The 20,585-nt window shown below is 33.3% G+C and overlaps 2 protein-coding genes across 2 annotated transcripts; one reads left to right on the plus strand and one right to left on the minus strand.

The window, feature by feature from the left end:
* Nucleotides 1-447: 447 nt before the first annotated feature.
* LOC132172817 (gibberellin 2-beta-dioxygenase 2-like) lies at nucleotides 448-4,282 on the plus strand. The gene is made up of 3 exons (XM_059584386.1): nucleotides 448-830; nucleotides 3,143-3,515; nucleotides 3,974-4,282. The coding sequence occupies exons 1-3, from the start codon at nucleotides 448-450 to the stop codon at nucleotides 4,238-4,240; spliced, it is 1,023 nt and encodes a 340-aa protein (XP_059440369.1). The 3' UTR covers nucleotides 4,241-4,282.
* Nucleotides 4,283-7,566: 3,284 nt separating this feature from the next.
* On the minus strand, nucleotides 7,567-12,529 carry LOC132172434 (probable pectinesterase 53). The gene is made up of 6 exons (XM_059583936.1): nucleotides 12,145-12,529; nucleotides 11,819-12,008; nucleotides 10,461-10,664; nucleotides 8,785-9,020; nucleotides 8,488-8,641; nucleotides 7,567-7,825 (listed from the first exon to the last, which is right to left on the minus strand). The coding sequence occupies exons 1-5, from the start codon at nucleotides 12,507-12,509 to the stop codon at nucleotides 8,488-8,490; spliced, it is 1,149 nt and encodes a 382-aa protein (XP_059439919.1). The 5' UTR covers nucleotides 12,510-12,529; the 3' UTR covers nucleotides 7,567-7,825.
* Between the last annotated feature and the right edge of the window lie 8,056 nt (nucleotides 12,530-20,585).

The following is a 20,585-nucleotide window of genomic DNA, read 5'->3' on the forward strand; positions in this document are numbered from 1 at the left end:
GTGAGACCTGTAACTCTCTTTGTGTAAAGCTATCCAAATTGCGTATAATTTGGAATAGTCAATTTGTAAAAGAATAGTAATGCCGTGTATGATGGGAAAAAGGCTTCCTTGTTTTTCTTTGTTTGTATGCAAGGTGATACATATAAAAACTAAAAACAACTATTCATTTTTGGACCGTCATGTATATATATTATACATTATACATCACCTAAAATCACGATACCTTTTTTAATCAATTATATTGTTGATTATCTTAAAGACTCTTAACAATTATGATAGTCAGAGTAGCCCCCCCTCTTTTCTCTCTCTCTCTCTCTCTCTTTTCTCTCTCTCTCGGCTGTATAAAAGGGCACCATATATCTTCAACCATGACCATACCTCCAAAGCTCAAACTGATCATCAAATTCTTGATTTACTTTCTTTCTAATTCTATATTCAGAAACAAACATGGTGGTGCCTTCTCCCACCCCAATAAGATTAACCAAGAAAACAAAGGCGGTTGGGGTGCCGACCATTGATCTTTCTCTCAACAGGTCAATGCTATCTGAGCTAGTGGTGAGTGCCTGCGAAGAATTTGGCTTCTTCAAAGTGGTTAACCATGGGGTGTCGAATGAGATAGTTACGAGGATGGAGGAGGAAGGGGCGGAGTTTTTCTGCAAACCGGCGGCGGAGAAGAAGCGAGCGGGGCCAGCTAGTCCTTTTGGTTATGGGTGCAAAAACATTGGCCCCAATGGCGATATGGGTGAGCTTGAATACCTTCTTCTTCACACAAATCCTCTCTCTATTTCTGAAAGATCCATGGCTGTCTCCAATGACCCTACGAAATTCAGGTGACACCTCACATCTTTCTTCTTCTTCTTCTTTCTTGTGTTTGGAACTTTTTGGACATTATTTAAGTTACGTATTCACAAATGCAACAATGTTTAAAAAGAAGAAACAAAAACAGAAAAAGACATGAGAGAGAACACAAACACAATGCTTCTGTTTTGTGTTTCTTTTGTGCCCAACAGGTTCGCGGGTTTCATGGTTAGGATTAATGTGGCATGTTTGGTTCATTTTGTTTGAATTGTTATTTAATTAAATTAATGCTGAATATAAATAAATAGTGAGGCAGGGACATATATATTGTAAAATATAATAAAAATAGATAAAAGGAACTACTCTGAGACCTGAGTACATGTTACCTGGCCTGTAAAGAATTGGAGATCTAATTAATTAATTAAATTAATCTTGCTGATGAAATGGTGGGGAAGATTTGTTTAGTAGTGTACGTTTGGCATCCTAGAAAAGGACGTCTTTCCTTTATGAGAAAAGAAAGCATATATATATATATTAATCGAACATAAAATATAAATAAATTATTAATTTCAGAGTTTGGCCTTCTTTTTTATTGAGTGTTTTGATTTAAAGGAAGAAATTGCAAGTTGAAAGAAGGAGTTGGACGTCTTTCTTTCTTTCTTTCTTTCATTGATTCCAATGATTCCATGGTACTTGATGTCTGATAAAGGTTTGAGCACATAGAAGAAATAAAGTGGACTTTTCTTTTGTTTTGATGTCTACGGCTGTTTATAATAGAGCCAAGCGTGCGATATTGTATACCTAGCTGCTAGCTATAGGCTATATATTGGCCTAAAAGCTGTTGGGCCCCAAGTCTAAGTGTCTAACACCCACTTTTCTGCCACAGAAAATCTAAGCTCTGACAAATCGCTACCAAACGTGCAACCCCAATCGATGGGAAATCATCTCGGTTGAGATTCCAATTTTTACCCCCCCGGCCCCGGCCCCGGCCCCACCCCCGGTCCTTTTTTTTTATTTTTTTTATTTTTTTTATTTTTTATTAATAATTTGGATATAAAATATGAAAGAACACTTACGAGATATACTTATCCTAATAGACCGGTGATAGGTAGAGATTTACTTATCTTAATAGACGGGTGATAGATAGGATGTCCAAAACTTGTTTTTATATTGCTAATAATTTAGGCAACCATTTTTATTTTGAAAACAGAAGACTAAAGGAAGAACGAAAAATGTCAACAAACAAAGCAAAGCCCTAATTCTTGTTTCAACTCTTTTTGAGTTTGGCTTACTTGTAGTGAAAAAAAATCATTGATTTTTTTTTTTTTTTTGGGTGCAAAAACTAAACGGTGGAAATTGTAAGATTCGAGAATAATTACAGTTATTTTCCGATCAAAAGCAATTTTTTAATGTTTATTTTTACAGCGAAAGATTTCTAGTAATTTTTTCACCGGTAGCAAGCGAAACCCGAAAGTAAATAAAGGGAAAAACTTTGCTTTTATGTGTGTGAGCCACCATTGTAACAAACAAGCATGGCATGGCTCTTTCAATTCGAAAATTTGTAGGGACTATAAGTCTATAATATTGTAGGAGCTCAAAGTAGAGTAACAATTGTAAGAAGAATCCAACCTCAACCATATCTTTCCAAAGATTTTTTCTGTGAATATATATGCTATTGAAGTAGAGTAAATGATTATATACATATGAAGCATGCCATGTGAAAGTTGGCACCATATTCCTTGAATCTTGCCTGCCCAAGTCTCTGTTAAAGGGATTTCATTGAGAAAGAGAAACACAATATCCAAATACTTGTGCTAGCTGTGCTTGCCATGGCATGGCCCCCATTTAGAAATGACCCCCACTAGCTGGTAAGGATATAATTACTTGTATGAAGACAACAAAGAAAGAAATCAATAACTTCACAATCAAATCAAGAAAATGTGTTCAACCTTCCACGTGTTCCAATTGAAATTTGGGATTCAAGTAACGGCGACACTTTTTACTGTATAAAGAATTTCACAGGTCAGGACAAATTTTTTCATTGACCGCATGAATTGTTAACAGTAACTATGAAAAAGTTTTTATAGGGCTCACTTGCCCCAAACCAAAAGGTAGGCGATCAACATTTGTTTGGATATAAGGGTCTCATTTTAACTCTCTTACATTTGCGGCCCAAATTGACATTTATTTTTAAAATATGTCATTTATACACACATTTTCAATAAATTGAATTTTATATATATATTAAAAAAATATATATATTTTGAAGAAAAATTTGTTGGAAATAATAATGTTCTTTTGGGTAGAATGACATTTTTTTTTTTTTTTCATTTTTTGTTTGCAGTGATAGTGTAAATAATTACATACAAGCAGTGAAGGAACTAGCATGTGAGATTCTTGATCTAATGGCTGAAGGCCTATGGACCCGCGATAAGTGCGCCTTCAGTAGGCTCATCAGAGATGTCGATAGTGACTCACTTCTCAGGCTCAATCACTATCCTCCGATGAATGATATCAATGATTGGGATCCATCACCAAAACTTTATCAGTGTACAAACAATCGGATAGGATTTGGGGAACATTCTGACCCTCAGATCTTGACCATCTTGCGATCCAACGACGTGTGTGGCCTTCAAATATCTTTGAAGGACGGGTTGTGGGTCCCAGTCCCTCCTGATCCCCGTGAGTTCTGTGTTTTCGTCGGCGACGCTCTGCAGGTTGGTAATAATCAAATGAATAGTCAAATTGAGGTTTTTAACAGTTTTACTGCTGTTCAAATTGTTAATAATTTAAATAGTAAATAGGAGTGAACTTTGATCAAATTCATTTGTCCCAACAGATTTCAAATTATCTGTTCACTTATTGATACGTTTGAGTTTCATAAAAACTCTCTTATATTTACATTAATAAAAATAAAAAAATAAAAAAACTTAAAATTTTGGGTTAAAAAAAACTATTTTAAACATCATAATAAAAGTCAAAAAATCAAGAAAAAATAATAATAATCAAAGTAAGTCGCTTTTAGAAGTGAGATGGTAACTTTTTATTTTACTAATCAACGACTTTGAGTGAGGTAGTAATTACATACTTGATTAAAAATACAAATAAAAATTACAGTGCTCTAAGTAGAGATTAAGTGTAATCTACTCACATAATTTTTATATTGACAATGAAGGCTTTGACAAATGGGAGACTATTGAGCGTGAGACACAGGGCATTGGCAAACTCAGTGAAGCCAAGAATGTCAATGATGTACTTCGGGGCTCCGTCCCCTAACGAATGGATTTTTCCGTTGCCAGAGTTAGTCTCACCGGAGAATCCAAGTCTCTATAAGCCCTTCACTTGGGAGGAATACAAGAAAGCTGCATATTCCCTCCGATTGGGAGATTCCCGTCTCGACCTCTTCAAGATTCATTCAGCTGATCATCATAAAAATCAATGAAATTGAATCATTATGCAATCTTGTACCATTGATAGGACACGGGTCAGAAATAGGAGGAAAAAAGAAATTATTTGGGTGGTATATAGCTAGGCCTCATTTCAAGTTATAGAGACTTCAACTTGTGGGGACATTTTTGCTTCCAGCACCTTTCCTATTATTTATGCTAGAGTAAATATCATTTATTTACCTCCTTCTGGTTATGGATAATTATAAATTAACTTCGTTGTCTTTTAGAAATTATGGAAAATTATTAATTTATAATTTGTGGGAAATACGTTTGTTAACTTTTTTTCTTACCAAGTAAAAAAAACATATAACAAACAACTCAAAATACAAAGCATTCCTCAAAACACAAAAGAGCTCATCCTACCGCGTTGATATGGAAATGTACGTGCATCAGCTTTTTGAATTTTCTTTTCTTAACAAGGGTTGATGGGCATAGCCACATCAAACTAATGAGATTAATGTGATCGTAGGGTGTAGTATGTATCATTAATTACTCAACACTAAAAATTATTTTTTACTTTTATGTCAAATCAAAATACGTTTTTTGAACAATAAAATAAAATACACTATCCCCAAACTGAATCCGGGTCTTCAACAATTGCCAAAAACTCATTCGAACAAGTGAGCTTATACATTTTTTTCACATTTATTATCCAAATTACTATCGATCTAGACCATAAATTTTCAAAAAGTATCTTCCTCCAAAACAAGTTAAAACAACTACCCTATTATGTTGTGATTTCTTTTCTGTGGAAATTATTTTCCTCAAGGCTGCCCCACATGTCAATGTTGATTGATTTTCTATCTCAATAGTACGATATGCACTTCTAGCTTGCTTTTAAGAGGACAAACATTCCTCTTGAAATATATGTGGCGTATATATAATCAATTATATATATAAATGGATCTAGTTTTTAGTGGACTATATAGTACTTGCGTCTCTGTCCGACACTTTCTTGTCGCACGCATGCGTGGTTGCCTTGATCATTGATTTAAGTAGGTATACCTAGGAAAATAACACGATACCAAAGTCTTAGTTCAAAAGTTGGTCTAGAAATTGGTCTTGTGTCACGATCATTTTACCAATTACGTTCAAAAATTTAGGTTTTGATACGGACATTTCTTTATATATTAGCTTCATATATATATATATATATATATATATATATATATATGACCAGCTATCTTGCTAGGGTATGATGATCAATATTGATAGATTCTACTAATTTTTGATGTCCCACTAACTTACAATCAACTAGAAGAAGAAAGCATTCAACACACACTGAGGAGAGAGGCCCTCTCCTGGCTAAAGAGATTGATCGAAAACTTAATTGCCTCCATTCAGTCTCACCAACTATGACAAAGATTAATCAAAGTCAGAGGTTGTTCTATCAGCAAGAAGAGGTTTCTTGATAGAGAGCTCTTTGATCAATGATGAAAGTTAGGTTTGAAAATAATGATCAGAACCTTTTTTAATCAATTCCTTAGTTCTTCAGCCAGACTTTTGGAATATATTAAATATATGTTTCTGATTATGACCCATCTCATAATTCACAACACCCGGCCCATATTCAAAATGAGCGTTGAAATATTAATTAAATAATTAATTTCAACATAATTTCTATCCGATTACGTTTTTGAATTTAACAATATATATATATATATATATATATATATATATATATATAGGTGGTAAATCAGATTATTGAGATTATTTGATTCCATCAATGTTTGAAGATAACCATCTGTCTCTCATGAGTCATGAGGTTGTCCAACGCTCATTGACTCATGCAACTATGTAAAAGAAGATAGATGGCTGGCCAACTTCTCAGAATACTTGTATGGCAAGAATTGCATGAAATCAAGAAACTCACGTTCAAAATATTTCTTAGCTAGTACACAAACATATATATATATATGCTGCATGAAGAAGCTACTTTTTTGGGTTTTTCAGATTCCAATTTTGCCCATTAGTCCATCCAACTTATTTTTAGTTGGGTAACGCTAGCTACACTTCATTCCTATTTATCACAGTCATTTCACATTTACGTAGGGCCGACTCGATACATTTTGAGAACTAAGACGATAAGTTTAAAAAAAAAAAAAAAAAAAAAAAAGCATTTTTCTTATTTTTAAAGGAATTATTTCGAATTCACTTTAATTTTTATGATATATAAGATGAATCATCACATGATCAGGACATGTGTAGCATAATTAGCATTGAATGTTAAATCAATCCATGTGGTAATGCAAATGATCCAATTGGTAATTGAGATCAAAATTTATTTCTGTCCCTTTTAACTTTCTGATCGAAATTTTGGTTGCTTAATGCTTTTTGCCCAACGGCAACAAATCTCTACCCACAGTACTGTAATTGAATATTATTATTATTTTCATTCTCTCAATTCTCCCCAAGAATAGAACGTTTAAAGTTTGAAAAATGGGTTGTATTTAAGAATGTCTTTAATATTATTTGATTCCTTTATTTAATGCTATCAATTTTGTAAGCTAGCCTTATTTCATTTCAAGAATGAAATGTTGGAGAATTATGTTTTTAGGAGAATCAAATGATATTAATGCTTTTCTAATTACTTATTTACCATAATTAGGGGGCCTTAATTAAAGAATATTGACTATAATTACGCTTTTAAATATTTTTTTTATGAAAAAAAAAAAAAAAATCCTTATTCATTGAGGATCTTATTTGATACCTTAGGCGGCCGCCTAATGGTGAGGAAACGGATCATCTTCATTTCCCTCCTAAATGCACTAAATAATACTTTCCATTTCAAATGGATCATTTTCCTAATGGTGGAGCCAACCCTGATATGACGTGTTTTAAGTATTTTCCTTTAATTTTTTGAAGCGACGGTAAAAACCACTATCAAAATTCCCTCGACTTTCCGGCCACCTAATTTTCATCAAGAAAATGTAAGAGGGTATCTTCGTAATATCATTAATGCTCCGAAAATTATTTTTTTAAGGAAACAAGAAGCACATATTTGGAGAGTGATGATACACAACACGCCGGCATGCATGAACAGTCATGCACGGCTAATTTTGTTTTTTTTTTAATAATTATAATATTAAAATATTATATTTTATTATTTTAAAATATTAAATCACCCGGGCATGCATGACTGTTCATGCACATCCGGCATGATGTTTAACATCACTCTTGCTTGGATCTTATTCAATGATTTTTTGTTTTTTGTTTTTTTTATTATTATTATTTTTGGAAATTCTTATTCAATGATTCAGTGGGGTAGTTAAGGAGATGTTGAGCTATATATATATATATATAAAGAAGGGTGTGAGGAGGCTCATCTTCATGAAGCCTATTGTCCCTGAGGCTTAGGATCGAAAAATGGCGTCGTTAGTGTTACTATTGGGAGCAATACTGAGACGCTGCCAAAACGACATCTTTCCCTGCGACTGGACGACGTCGTCGGAGGTCAAATACGACACGAATCACGATGTGGGAAATCATGGGAATGCACCCTCCGATGACTACGTTGGAAGTATTGTCAGCAAGGTCGACGATTACGAGGATGCCCACACCTGGAAAATAGATGAGTCCTGCGTTTGGCCTAATTATTAGAAACAATATTTAATTTCCCTACCTCTTGTTTGTTCTTAATTCCTTAACCTCATATTATCCATCTTTTCAATTGTATAAACACTCTTGTTGATGGGTTAATTAATTAAGTATTCCTAGTTTATCTAGCTAGAGGCAGAATAACATGTACGACGTCGTTAATTAGCAAATTTTCCCATGTTCTGTTTCTGTACTGGGGGATAGAATAAGCATCATCATGATTTTATATATTGTTTCTTCTAGTATTTAGGGTCAAAGACATTAACATTTTTAAGGAAAAAATTTGAAAATTTCATGACTTATTGGCAGCCAAGAAAAGCACCGGCAATGACGATTTATGTCAAGCCGCCGGAAAATTATGCGCCGGTAAAAGGTAGCGGTATTTTTTAGTGATTACGAGGAAACAAAGAAGGATTTTTTTATTTTTATTTTTTATTTGTTTATTGTGTTCTAATTGTTTTGAGACAATTAATTAATCCGAAAATCCTCATATGCTAAATATTTATTTTTGGGCCATCTCACATCATACATAAGTTGCCAATAATTTTCAAGAATATTCAAGTTTGAGGAATATATATGGTTGACCATGCACACATGCATTAGAAAGGTGATGGTTGAAGCAAAAGAAAAAGATTATAATCACCTAATATTGTCCCATGAGCCAAGAATCGCCTTCAACAAAATGAGTCCCAATAAAAGGCTTGGCCTCTTCATCCCCAAGCATTCGAGCCCAAGGCACTCTTCCTGTGAAGTTGGCTCCTGGTCCACTGCACTTGTATTCTCCATAATACACTTTACTACAACAACACAAAGAAGATCACACTTATGATTAACTCTAGGGCAAGAGCCCGTTTGCTTTTTAACGGTTTCAAAACGTGCAGTTTAAAAAAACTAGTGATTAATTTCAAAACATAGTAAACGGTTCAATGAATCAACTTACTAATCGCGATTTTGATCGCCCCAATCGCTCCACCCTTGGGGAAGAACAATCTTGTCCAAAAAAGTAAATGAGAAAATGACCCTGGAATAATCACCCCAAGCTCTACCAAGGTAAATATGGCCACTCCCTGTTACCACACCATCTTTGAAGGAAAACCCACTTGACAATGAGGCATTTGTGCGTTTTTGGGCTGTGAGGGAGGCCACCTTCTCGGCTGTGGAATTTAGATAGCAGTTCTGCCCATGTATAGAAAATAGGCTTAATTGTCAGTCATCCTATCTATCAATTGTGTTGGGCTATAACCCCTATCAAATTCTAAATTTGAGCCTGGCCTTTTGAAGTGTTAACTTGAAAAATCCTTGGATTGGATTCTCGGGCTATTCTACTATTGATTAAATGATCAAATTTATTAATTTAAACTATTAAAAAAAATGATGATTTAATATGGTATTAGAGCAAAGATCTCGAGTTCAAATTTTATCTCCGTAATTTTTAATCATTTAATTAAAGTATTAATTAAATGTTTAAATTTATTTATTTTTTTCCTATAAACTCAAGCTTTTAGGATGAGTGGTGATTTAATGTAGTATCAGAATAAAAGTCCTGGATTTGAATCTTATACCTGTCAAGTCATCCCTATTTCAGTTAAATATTTTACGTGTTACGCCTTTCTTATTAAAGGAGAGTGAGTTTGAACTCACAAGTAAGAGGCAGTGTTAAAGTATTAATTAAATAACGAAATATACCCTTTGCTTAAGCATTTCGAGTGTAAGGAATTTTGATGAGAGGCTTCCGATGAAGCTCTCTTTGTGATGTCCCACATTGTCTGGGTATGAAAAAGATGATGTATTTATATGAAATATACTCTTTCTAAATGGTATGAGGGATTTTGGGGGTAAACCCAATAATAAAACCATGTAGGCTTGGCCCAAAGCGGTGCACAAGCCCATGAGAGTCGCCAGCGAGATTGTTACGTCCCACATTGCCTGAGATGGGAGGAGCGTGCACAAGCCCATGAGGGTCACCAGCGAGATTGTGATGTCCCACATTGCCTGGGCATGAAAAAGATGATGTGTTTATATGAAATATACTCTCTTTAAATGGTAGGAGGCCTTTTGGAGGTAAACCTAATAATAAAACCGTCCGGACTTGGCCCAAAGCGGACAATAGTATACCACTTGAAACAAAGGTGTTACACACTCGGTGCTCATGGTGATTTAACAATCACTATGCCTAAATTATAAAGAATTTTTTGCAATTGTGAGAGGTTTCATTAAAACTCATTTGAAATTAACCTAACTGAATATGGGTTTCGTCGGAAGACTCACAATCAGGGGCAAAACTACATCCCATATTTCCCCAAAACTTTTAAAACATTCCCTTAGAGTTTTTTAGAATTTTTTTAAAAATTAGAATATGCCCCTTCTAATTTTTTTATTTTATATTTTTGCCTCCCAAACTATGATTGCTAGTTTCGCCCTCGCTCACAATATTGTTGGGGCATGTGACCTCCAAATAAACCCTATGGAAGGTTTCTAACAATTGCAAAGATCCGGTGGGGGATATCCACCTACAAAAGTCGAGTCCTGAGCTGGCTAGCACCACCTAGCTAGGCCTGGGGCCAGCCCATAATCCCATTGAATCATTGATATGGGGTACCCTAATGATTGACTGACCTCATAAAGGGATCTGCCATAGCCGAAGATGAAGTCCACTGAGCCCTGGACATAGCAATTCTTGAAGTAGTGCATTCCCTTGTGGTCATAGAGTGTGTCTTGAGCCCCATAGAAACTGCAGTTATAGAATGCAGCCTTGGTCCCTGAAATGCGAAGCGCCACGCCTTGTCCTCCAATGGATCCAATGTCATGTGAAGCTGTGTTCTACATTTACACATATTTATTTAACAAAACAAAATTTAAAATTTTCTGTTACAAACAAAATCAAAGATTAAGAAAGGAAAAAAGAAAAAAAGAAAAAAAAAAAAAAGGATTAATTGCATTTTGACACGAGAATATGACGTAGATCAAGGTGCATTGGAGGTTCGAACGAGATTTGAATATTTTATCAATTTTTAAATCACGATTACTCAGAGCTTTAGTTGACTTAGGAAAAAGTTGTGAATCTGTTGTTGTTTGTCATTGTGATCTTATTACGTCACGGTGCATCATAGTAGGATCCATTATAAATAAATTATCTTTATTTCATTTCACTTAAAATTGAAAGATGGATGGGCCATGCCTGCAGCCTCCCTCCTCTCATAGAAAAAATTGTTAATATTAAAGAAAATGTTGACATATTTAGGGTCCTTTTTAATCCTAGCTTTATTAATTATGATAGTCTCCTTCTAGAAGATAATTTAATACAGTCTGGCCCTCCCCAATTCCGTCTATGTAATTGAAAGGGTGCGTGCCTGGTTGTAATTGTAAAATACAGCAAAAATTTAACACACAGAAAAAAGAACAAAAATAGGAAGATAAAGCAAAAGTTGACAAAAGAAACTATATATATATGCACAACTCTAATTTTTGGGAAAGTTAAACATATACCCTTAATATGAGCTATAATTGAAATGGGCAATTTCATGTGAGCGATCGAGCAATCAAGCTTTACTTTATTTAGACAGTCTCTCACATGAGTCCGCCCATTGCACAGTACAATAGACAATTTCATAGCCCAGAATCTCGATCCCGAGCTATACAAATTTTCAATGATATGACCCGGCAATAAAAAATCTTTTTTTTTCTTTTTTTGTGCAAAAGTAAGTTTCATTAATTAAATAAAAGCAAGACACAGATTGAGTGAGAGACCCAACAATCTCCTCAGTACACATAAGCCAAATAAATGATTCCATCTAATAACTTCTTGGCTCACCGACCTAAAAAAGGGCCACAAAATAAGACATGTTTTGTAGCAGACCAAAATGTTTTGTGGGAATTAAAGAAATGTAGCTTCAGAATTCAAACAAATATTTCTTGTGAACTTTTGTGTTCAACGTATGAAAAAATTCTGTTACTTAATTTGTCAGTTTAATTACCTCAAACTTCATGTTGACGGCCACAAAGTAGTTTGCATTCACGGCAACCGTTGCACTATGATATGTCCCTAACGGCCTCCCATCTCTGCTGGCCGTCGATGCCGTGTCATTCCCGGTGACGGTTGGTGGATCGCTAGCATTCCCTAAAAATGTAACAAAGGGCAAAGCTCTAGGGATGACAATCTTTTCCCTAGACTCCCCACAAGTTAGTATCTTTAATTTATTATACGTCTAACATCTGTCTTTAGAACACGTGATTAAAAAATGTACTCAAGATAAAAATCACGTGCTCTTAAAACGTAAGTAATTATTAGAAAATAACGTACCTATAAATGCCCGGTTTGATCATCAAGATTACTCTCCTAGTGTTGTTTAAGGGGATGGTGTTAAGAGCTTCTCTAATTGTCATGAAGTCACCAGTCCCATTTTGACAAACACTTACTATCACTTTGTTGATCTCAGCCAGCCTCAGCTTCACATCAAGAACATTTCGGCCAACGGCCGACGTCCTTTCAACAATGGATTCCGCGCCTTTCAATGCGGCCTTCCGTCGATAATTTTCGATGTTCCAGGATACCCATTTGTTGTATTCTATGTCTCTATCAGAACTCCAGGAAGAAGATGGCAAAGTGACATTGAACAGAGAGAGAAGCAAGAGGCTGATGAGTTGGAGATGGGATATGGAAGCCATGAGAATGCTACGGCTGTGAGAATATAATGCTACGGCTGTGAGAATATAATATGCTAATGGGTGCATGCTTTATAATTTAGAAATGGAATGAGATAATGACTGTAATTACTATAATGACCTTCAATTTTGCACAAGGATTTTCTGGGAAATTGGTGCAGCAATTGAAAGAGTCTATATGACCCACATGTTAAAGTAGGTAACTAGATAGTCTAACATTTATTTAGGTTGGTGAGTTCATATGAACGCTATCAATTTATTGTCATAATAATTTAAATAACAAATTGCCGAAAATCCCAATTCTTCAATTTTGCTCTACCCAACTCATGTCAGGCCACCAGAGGATGGATATCACAAATTGGAAATCACACGACTAATTGAAAGAGGACTATAGTCAACCTTTTTCAACCTTTTTAAATTCCCACAAATCCCTATATTCAACATTTTTTTTTTTTTTTTTGGCCAAAGAAGCTGCCCTTTTCCCATGACTTTTAAAACTCCCACAAATCTCGCAGATACGTTAAGTCAAATCTCAATCCTCCTTCTTAGAATGAAAGGTACCAACTTTATTTGGCATTAATAAATTGGAGTGAACTATTGGTATTGGATGGGTCTTGCAAATAAATAGATTTTGATTTAAGGTTACCAAGAGAGTCAAAATTCCAAGTTAAAAACAACGACATAAAAAGAGTGAAGTTTTTAATTAATATGGAGGGAAATTGGTTTTTTAATTCTTGAAAGAGGGTTGCTAGACATCCCAACACTTTTTCCCAAATTCTTTTTCCCAAATGATCTGGACCTCACATTCATTTAAGAAAAAAAAAACAATATAAATCTATTTATTTATTGAATGGACTAAATCATTTGGAAAAATGAATTTGGAAAAAAATGTTGCGATGTCTAGTATTATCCTTCTTGAAAAGTTGTACTAAGTGTGCAGATTTTTGGCATTTTTGGTCTTTTTAATGTTATTCTTTGAAATAATATTTCTTTCCCTTGCATAAAAATGAGCGTGTAAGTTAGATCCTATGTTTCATACCCAAAAAAAAAAAAAAAAAATTATACTTTCACGTACTTAAATTAGCTAGGACCATGCCTAATGAAGCGGAGGTCACTAGTTCGAATCTCCCTCCCCCTAAAAAAATAAAAGCTGAATCAAAAAGAAATTGGAGACAATGATTTGGTGGGAGCTAGTTTGGTGTTAAATACTTACATCTACCACTAGGAGAAGAGTCCAAAAATGCTACATCTTGCTCTTATTTAAGATATTTTCAATACAAAAGACTTATATTTAGAGGAAAATTGGGTAGGTGGAGATAATTTTGTATGAGAATATGAAAAAAATATGGACCAAATATTGAGACCAAACATTTCTTATTATTAAATCACATTTGAATACAATCAAATCTGATTAGTTAAAAGGTAAGAAATTATAATCAATTATAATCAAATTTAATCATATATTCTAATCGTTAGAGAGAAGTCCTTGGTAGACCGAAACGGAATTGGAGGGGGCAGGAGCCACGAACCTCCTCTTTATATATATATATGAACATTTACTTTTATTTCAATAAATGGTTTTTTTTTTTTTTTTCCTAAGGAGTAGCTTAATTAATCGGTTGAGAATTAGACCTTATACAGCAAAGGTCACTAGTTTGAATCATCATTCCCAGCCATTTTTCTCTCTTTGTGCAGACATGTCAAAAAGAAAAAATTCGTAATCACGTCTAAATAGACTACTTGCGTATTTTCGTCCAATATTATTGTCGTAAAGATTCTAGAATTTAACCTTTTTCTCTTTATGGGAATTTTTGTTTTCAATTCTAATTCATGTAAAATGATTAAACAACGATGTTTTTATAGACAATTTTTTTTTTAGTTTATATATATATATATTTTAATATTGTTCCAACATTAGTTTAGTAGGTGTGGTTGTATGTATTACTTTACTCAGAGATGAGACATCTAACTCTTTTACATAGAGGATAATTTCCTTCTCACAAATGTGAAATGTCAGAGGTGCTTTTTCTTTTTCCTTTTTCATTTTTCTTTTCTTTTATTCTCATTTTCTTCTATACGGGTGATTGCAGAAACAATTTATACAAGCCTCTCCTGTGGTGGCCCCTTTCATCGGCCCAGTCGTGTAGCTTCTACCACTACCTGTCCAATTGAGGCATTTAACTCTTTTTGCTTGCTTTAACATGTCCTCGGATCTAAATAAACTAGCCCGTTTGACAATCCACTCGTTTAAATTCGATTCGAACCCAATTAGTGAATGAAAAAACCCGCTCCTGACTGCAAAACCCTGCTCGCTTCTAGCACCACCTCTCCTATTGAGGCAATCAAGTCGTTTTTACTTGCTTTAACATGTTCTCGATTCCTCGAAGCAGATTAATCAAAGATTTCGTCTAATCGCTATTCGTAGTCACCTTTTTCTTGGTTTTGTGTCAAGAAACTATTGGATTTTATTGGCCATTTCCATTTATTTGTCTTTTTAATTTGGGCTGATATATAATCAACTATGTATCCTGATTTATCATGAAGCTTCCCAATAAAGATAATAAAACTTCAGCACCTCACAATACTCGTGGATGTTACAAAGGGGAGAATGTTATGATTTGATCCTTCTCACACATGTTAAACTTAAGATGTAAATGTAGTTAGGGTGCTTTTTCTTTTTCTTTCTCTTTTCTCTTTTTTCTATTATTCCCATTTTCATTTTCTTCTATCTTATCTTACCCCATTAAAGAAACAAATGCTGTCAGGTCTCAAAGTTGAGCTGAATTTCTGATATCTTCTCTAGCACTATAAAAATATGTCTTAACACCCAACAATCCTTGCTTCTTCTTTTCTTTTTTATTATTTTTTTTATTTTTTATTTTTTATTTTTAAGCAAATTAAAAATGGGTTACAGGAATCAAAACACGAAAAAAAATGAGTGGGTTCCCTAACAACCGATTCAATACGAAAATTACAGTGTAGATAATCAACTAAATAATAGGAAATGGGTCAAAACTAAACGGTCGCGAACAGTGGCATAGCCATTGCAAAATGATCCTTGATACTCATTCAATTCTATCTACAATATTCTATATATCCGCAATTCTTAAATTAAATTTCAGGACTTCTGGAGATGGCATATGGGATTGCTTAGCTTTCAAAGTAAAAATGGTGATAGTGGTAACAAACCCCATCTGTGTGCGTCCAAAAGAAGCCATATATTGCTCCATAGGAACCAAATTGTAGAAGAAGCATGTCAGAGATGGCTGAATGGGGACCCCAACTCTCTATTTGTTTCTTGTATTGGACTCAACCTAGTCCTGTCTCCCATGGTGGTGGAGAAAACATAGCTGTATTCCATTTTCCAATTCATATTCTTGGTGTATAATATAATAGCTTTTCTATCAAATATATTAGAGTGTGCAACTGTAGCAGCACATTTAGGGGTGGGGCAATGCAAAGTTGGTGCCCATTTGCCCATTCCAAAATGGTTTCACATGCCTTGTTTTTCAAAACATATACAAATGGATTAACCGAGAATGTGACATCTATCAAATCCAACTACCAACTTCTTTCAGAATTGTGTTACTGGAATCGAGCTAGGAATGACCGCTAGTGGACACCCACCATTTTTTACTTTCAGAGCATATCATTCTCACGTGCATTTTAAAAATGCAAGTGAGAATTGTGTGCTCTTAAAAAATGTCAATTTCGTATTTTCATTTTTTTAGGTTCTAAACCACATTGTTTTCATCTTAGAATCAAACCTAGGATTGTCATCGAGTTGAGTATTGAATGTTTAAGTTTTGTTCATTTAATTTTATTTCGAACAAGAGCCGAACTAGAGTGTATTACCGAGCTAGATAATTTGTTCAATGTTGGATCATTTATTTTTCGAGCAAACTCGAGCTTATTCGATAACTGCTCAATTAAATTATTCATTATTTATATAAAGTAAATATCATTAATTTTTTTTTCTCTGTAAATTCATAATAATTATTATTAAGATTTTATCATTTGAGTTAATTTATATGTTTTATAGTATACATATAAATTCATTATGCAGACACACATATATTTATACAAACACACATATATCTATATCAAGACTCACAAGAACAATAATTTAAGCTATATCTATTATATTAGAAAGATAATTCTTCTTTACTTAAGATATTCTAAATACGAAATTAAAATAATACTATTAAAAAATAATAAAAATGAAGTTATACGAGTTGAGTCGAGCCGAGTTATATAAGTATAATTCATTCAATAATCGAGCATAATTTTACTTTCATGATTAATTTATTTATTAAACGAACCAAATTCAAATTGAGTTTATACGAGCAAATTATCGAACGGACTTGACTTGTTCATGATTGACTCATACATTTTCAGAGCTTTGTCAATAAAACATAATGGATAGATTAGCTTAACAACTTCACTTTTGTGCATAAATTATGGTCTTTTTTCTTGTTGATAATTATTGGTAAAAGAGAAAAGTGGAGGATGAACCTGGCAACCTACATGCAAGGCCTTCAAACTTTCCTCTGGCCCACCTAGAAACAACTCCATAATGGGCCTCCAGAAAAACTGATAATGGGCCGTTTGGCAAACTGACACCTGTCAAAGTGGGCCTGTTACTGGATCAAGAAATGATCCATCTCATTACGACCTATACTTCTTAATGGTTTCTTACATTCTCTCTATTTCAATTAAAATGGAAATGAATTATTTTATGGTGTATATTAATTTTTTTTTTTTTTTTAAGTCACTTAGGATGCCTTTGGGATTGCAATTTCGCAGCAATAATCTACGTTTGTAATAGATATCACAAAACGCAAGTCGTTTGGCATTGCAATTTAAAAAACATTTAATCTAAAATAGGAAAAAAAAAAATTGGGATTTCTATAAGTAGGATAGATGTGTTTATTTGAAAATGCGTGAATTTAAACCAAAATCATGATTTACATAACAAATATTTGATAAAAAAAAAAATTACATTTTAACATGTTTTACCAAACGTCTTTTAAATTTTAAAAAGTAGCGATTTTAAAAACGTAATTTTTAAAATCGCACTTATTAAAACTGCAATTTTAAATGAACCAACGTTCAAATCAAAACAAAAATATTATCAAAACAACCAAATACACAAAACACTATTAAAAAAAAAAAAAAAAAAAAAAAAAATTGCCAATTATATTACATGAAGATATTTTTTCAATCAAAAAAACAAAAAACACCCCCAACACATTAACAAACAGGGAATCTTTATCTTTGTCAAATGAACATCCTCATTTTCTTGGACTTTTATTTTTATTTATTTATTTAAAATCGTACACTAAAAAAGTCTTCAACGACAGAAACGTTTGTGTTAGCTGAAGCATGACAGCAATTATATCTTAGAAAAAAAAAAGTCACTCCTTCAAACCATATAATTCAACTTTGTCTCGGCTGCTGCAGCTTGAAAAGAGTCAGATGAGCAAAGGTCGTCTGGCTGCTTACATTTTCCAAACTTTTGTTGGCATTCAAGAATTTTGCATTCAAAAAAGTGTCCAATTTCAATGCCCTCATCCCCTCTCTACCACCTCTTTTTTCCTCCCTCTTTGATACCAATTCACACTTGATTATTCTCCACGTTTTAATTCACAAAAAAAATAATAAATCATTGGTAGAACAATTAAGCAAAAAATTTGATTTTTAATTTATTTAGTTGGTAGCTTATTTGTCAACCACACACTTTTTATCATTTCATTATGGTTGACAATTTTTTACACAACCTGTGAACTTGACACGGAGACACCCAATACAAAATTAGCAAATTCGGGTTAAAGGGTCCGACTAGTTTAATTAATGAATCGGCTTAGAGTTAACTTATATAGTACTATACCCATACCTCAATACGACGACACGACATATAGAATTGACAATTTTTGGTATGACCCGTGAATCCGAACTGAACATAACATGAAATTAGTGGGTTAAATTTTGAAGAATTTAATCTGTTTAATTAAATGTGCCAGATTAAGATTAGTCATATATATATATATATATATATTCATGCCCTCGACATGCGAACACAAATTACAACATCTACATTTCATCAATTATGAACTATTATGTCATTTTGTAAGAAATTGTAATAAAAGTTGTAGTACTCTAAACGTTCTTCTATAATTAAAGTCGAAGTGTTAGCGTCAAGGTATTTCGTTTCGTCAAGAATAAGGCTTTGCAAGAAAGTTGCATGTATTTAAAAATCTGTGGGACATTGAGAATTTGTTAACAAAGAATTGTGGGGTGATTTAGATTGGAATGAGGAGGATGAGGTTGATGTCCATATCTTTCATTTCATAGTGTATGATTAGTTGATTTAGATTTGAAAGAAGACAAAGAGGTTGATGTCATTACTTACTAAGAATGCACACAAACCAAGAAGATAATTTAATTAATCAAGTAAATATGGTTTAATTAACTTGCCGTATCATGAATTATGACCAATATTATATCGTCCTCAATTGTTCACATTGAGTTGACCCCACTTTGTCAACGGTAAATTGCCTGCTGTTATTGTATTTTTTATTTTTTTATTTTTCTATTGATGTTATACTTAAAAGAGTTGTTTCAAGGATTGCGGCAGCTAGTGCTTCAATAGTTCAATTGAGAAAACCCGTTGTATATTGTGCATTTTCTTTTCTTTTTTTTAAATACAAAGTCTTCATCACGTTTAACATTAATTTTTCTTTAGCCCTCGTTTAGACGACACAAGAATCCAAAGGAATTAAAGGAATGGATCTAAGAGTCGGTGGTCGGAACTGTGAAATGAAAATATAGTTTTTAACATTATTTTTTAGAAAATTTTTATAAAATCTCTCATGAACTTCTATGCAATTTAAAAGTACTTTTGCGAAGTTCAAAATTTTTTAATTAAGAGTATCCAACATTCCGTTAGAATATATCATTAAATCTTGTCAAAATTTTCAAAATACCCTATTATTTATTTAAAAAATAAAAATTGAAAGAGTAAGGTGTTTATTTTTATTTTTTTATAAAAAAAAATATCTTTGTAACTTTTTCAACATTTTTGCACTTTTTTTTTTTTTAATTTAAAAACAAAGGAGTATTTTAGGATTTTTTTTTTTTTTTTTAATAACGAAAAATCCTAACAAAAATGAATAATTGAAAGAAATTGAAAATTCTGAAAATTCAATACATTTAACTAAGAGTTTTTAAATTTTAAGGGGTTGATGTTAAAACGAGTAAAAGTTCAAAAGAATTTTGTGAAATTTTTCCTTATTCTTTTGAAAAGCACTTGAGTGAATTTTGGTTCGAAAAATATAAATGTAAATTTCAAGAGATCCCAATTATTCCATTAATAGATAGAAAGTAACAAATTTTAATTTCTTCTCAGTAGTTTTTATTTTTTATTTTTGACATGTCCGCATAAGAGGGGGCAAGAAATTCGAACTAGTGATATCCGCTTCATTAGACATGGTCCCAGCTATTGAGCTACGTACCTCTTGAGGACTCCCAGTAATTTTTATAAACTCTCAAACAACACTAGCGTAAAAGCTGTATGCCAACTACTATTGTTTTCTTGAGATTTTTCGGATAAATTCTCTTTTTTTTTTTTTTTTAATGGAATTCTAGAAAAGTTTTGATTGATTCACAGCTAGACACAAGAACAATGTGGAAGAAAAACACAATAAAAGTCTGTCGTCCACATAAGCAGATTCCTCCATATACGCCACCTCTAGCTTCTTCAAGTGCTATATTAATATATAATTGCCCCAAAAAGAAGCACACACTTTTATCTTTTGTTTTTGGTCCTCCTCATCAACTGTACATCGTACAACAACAGTCTGCTTCTCCAATAACAACATATGAAAAAGATATGTGAGGAATTACGTACAAGCAATGGCAACCACCCAGGCCGAGTCATAATGGGTGCAGCACTACTCAAATTCAAAGGAATGGCCCTTTAGCTTGAAAGGTAAAAAGGAAAGACATGGGTTACTTGGTTGAAATTGACACGTCATTATTATAAAATAAAAATGTGATATATATATATCACATTTTTAT

Source organism: Corylus avellana, chromosome ca2 (assembly GCF_901000735.1).
Source record: "Corylus avellana chromosome ca2, CavTom2PMs-1.0".
Classification (NCBI taxonomy): domain Eukaryota; kingdom Viridiplantae; phylum Streptophyta; class Magnoliopsida; order Fagales; family Betulaceae; genus Corylus; species Corylus avellana.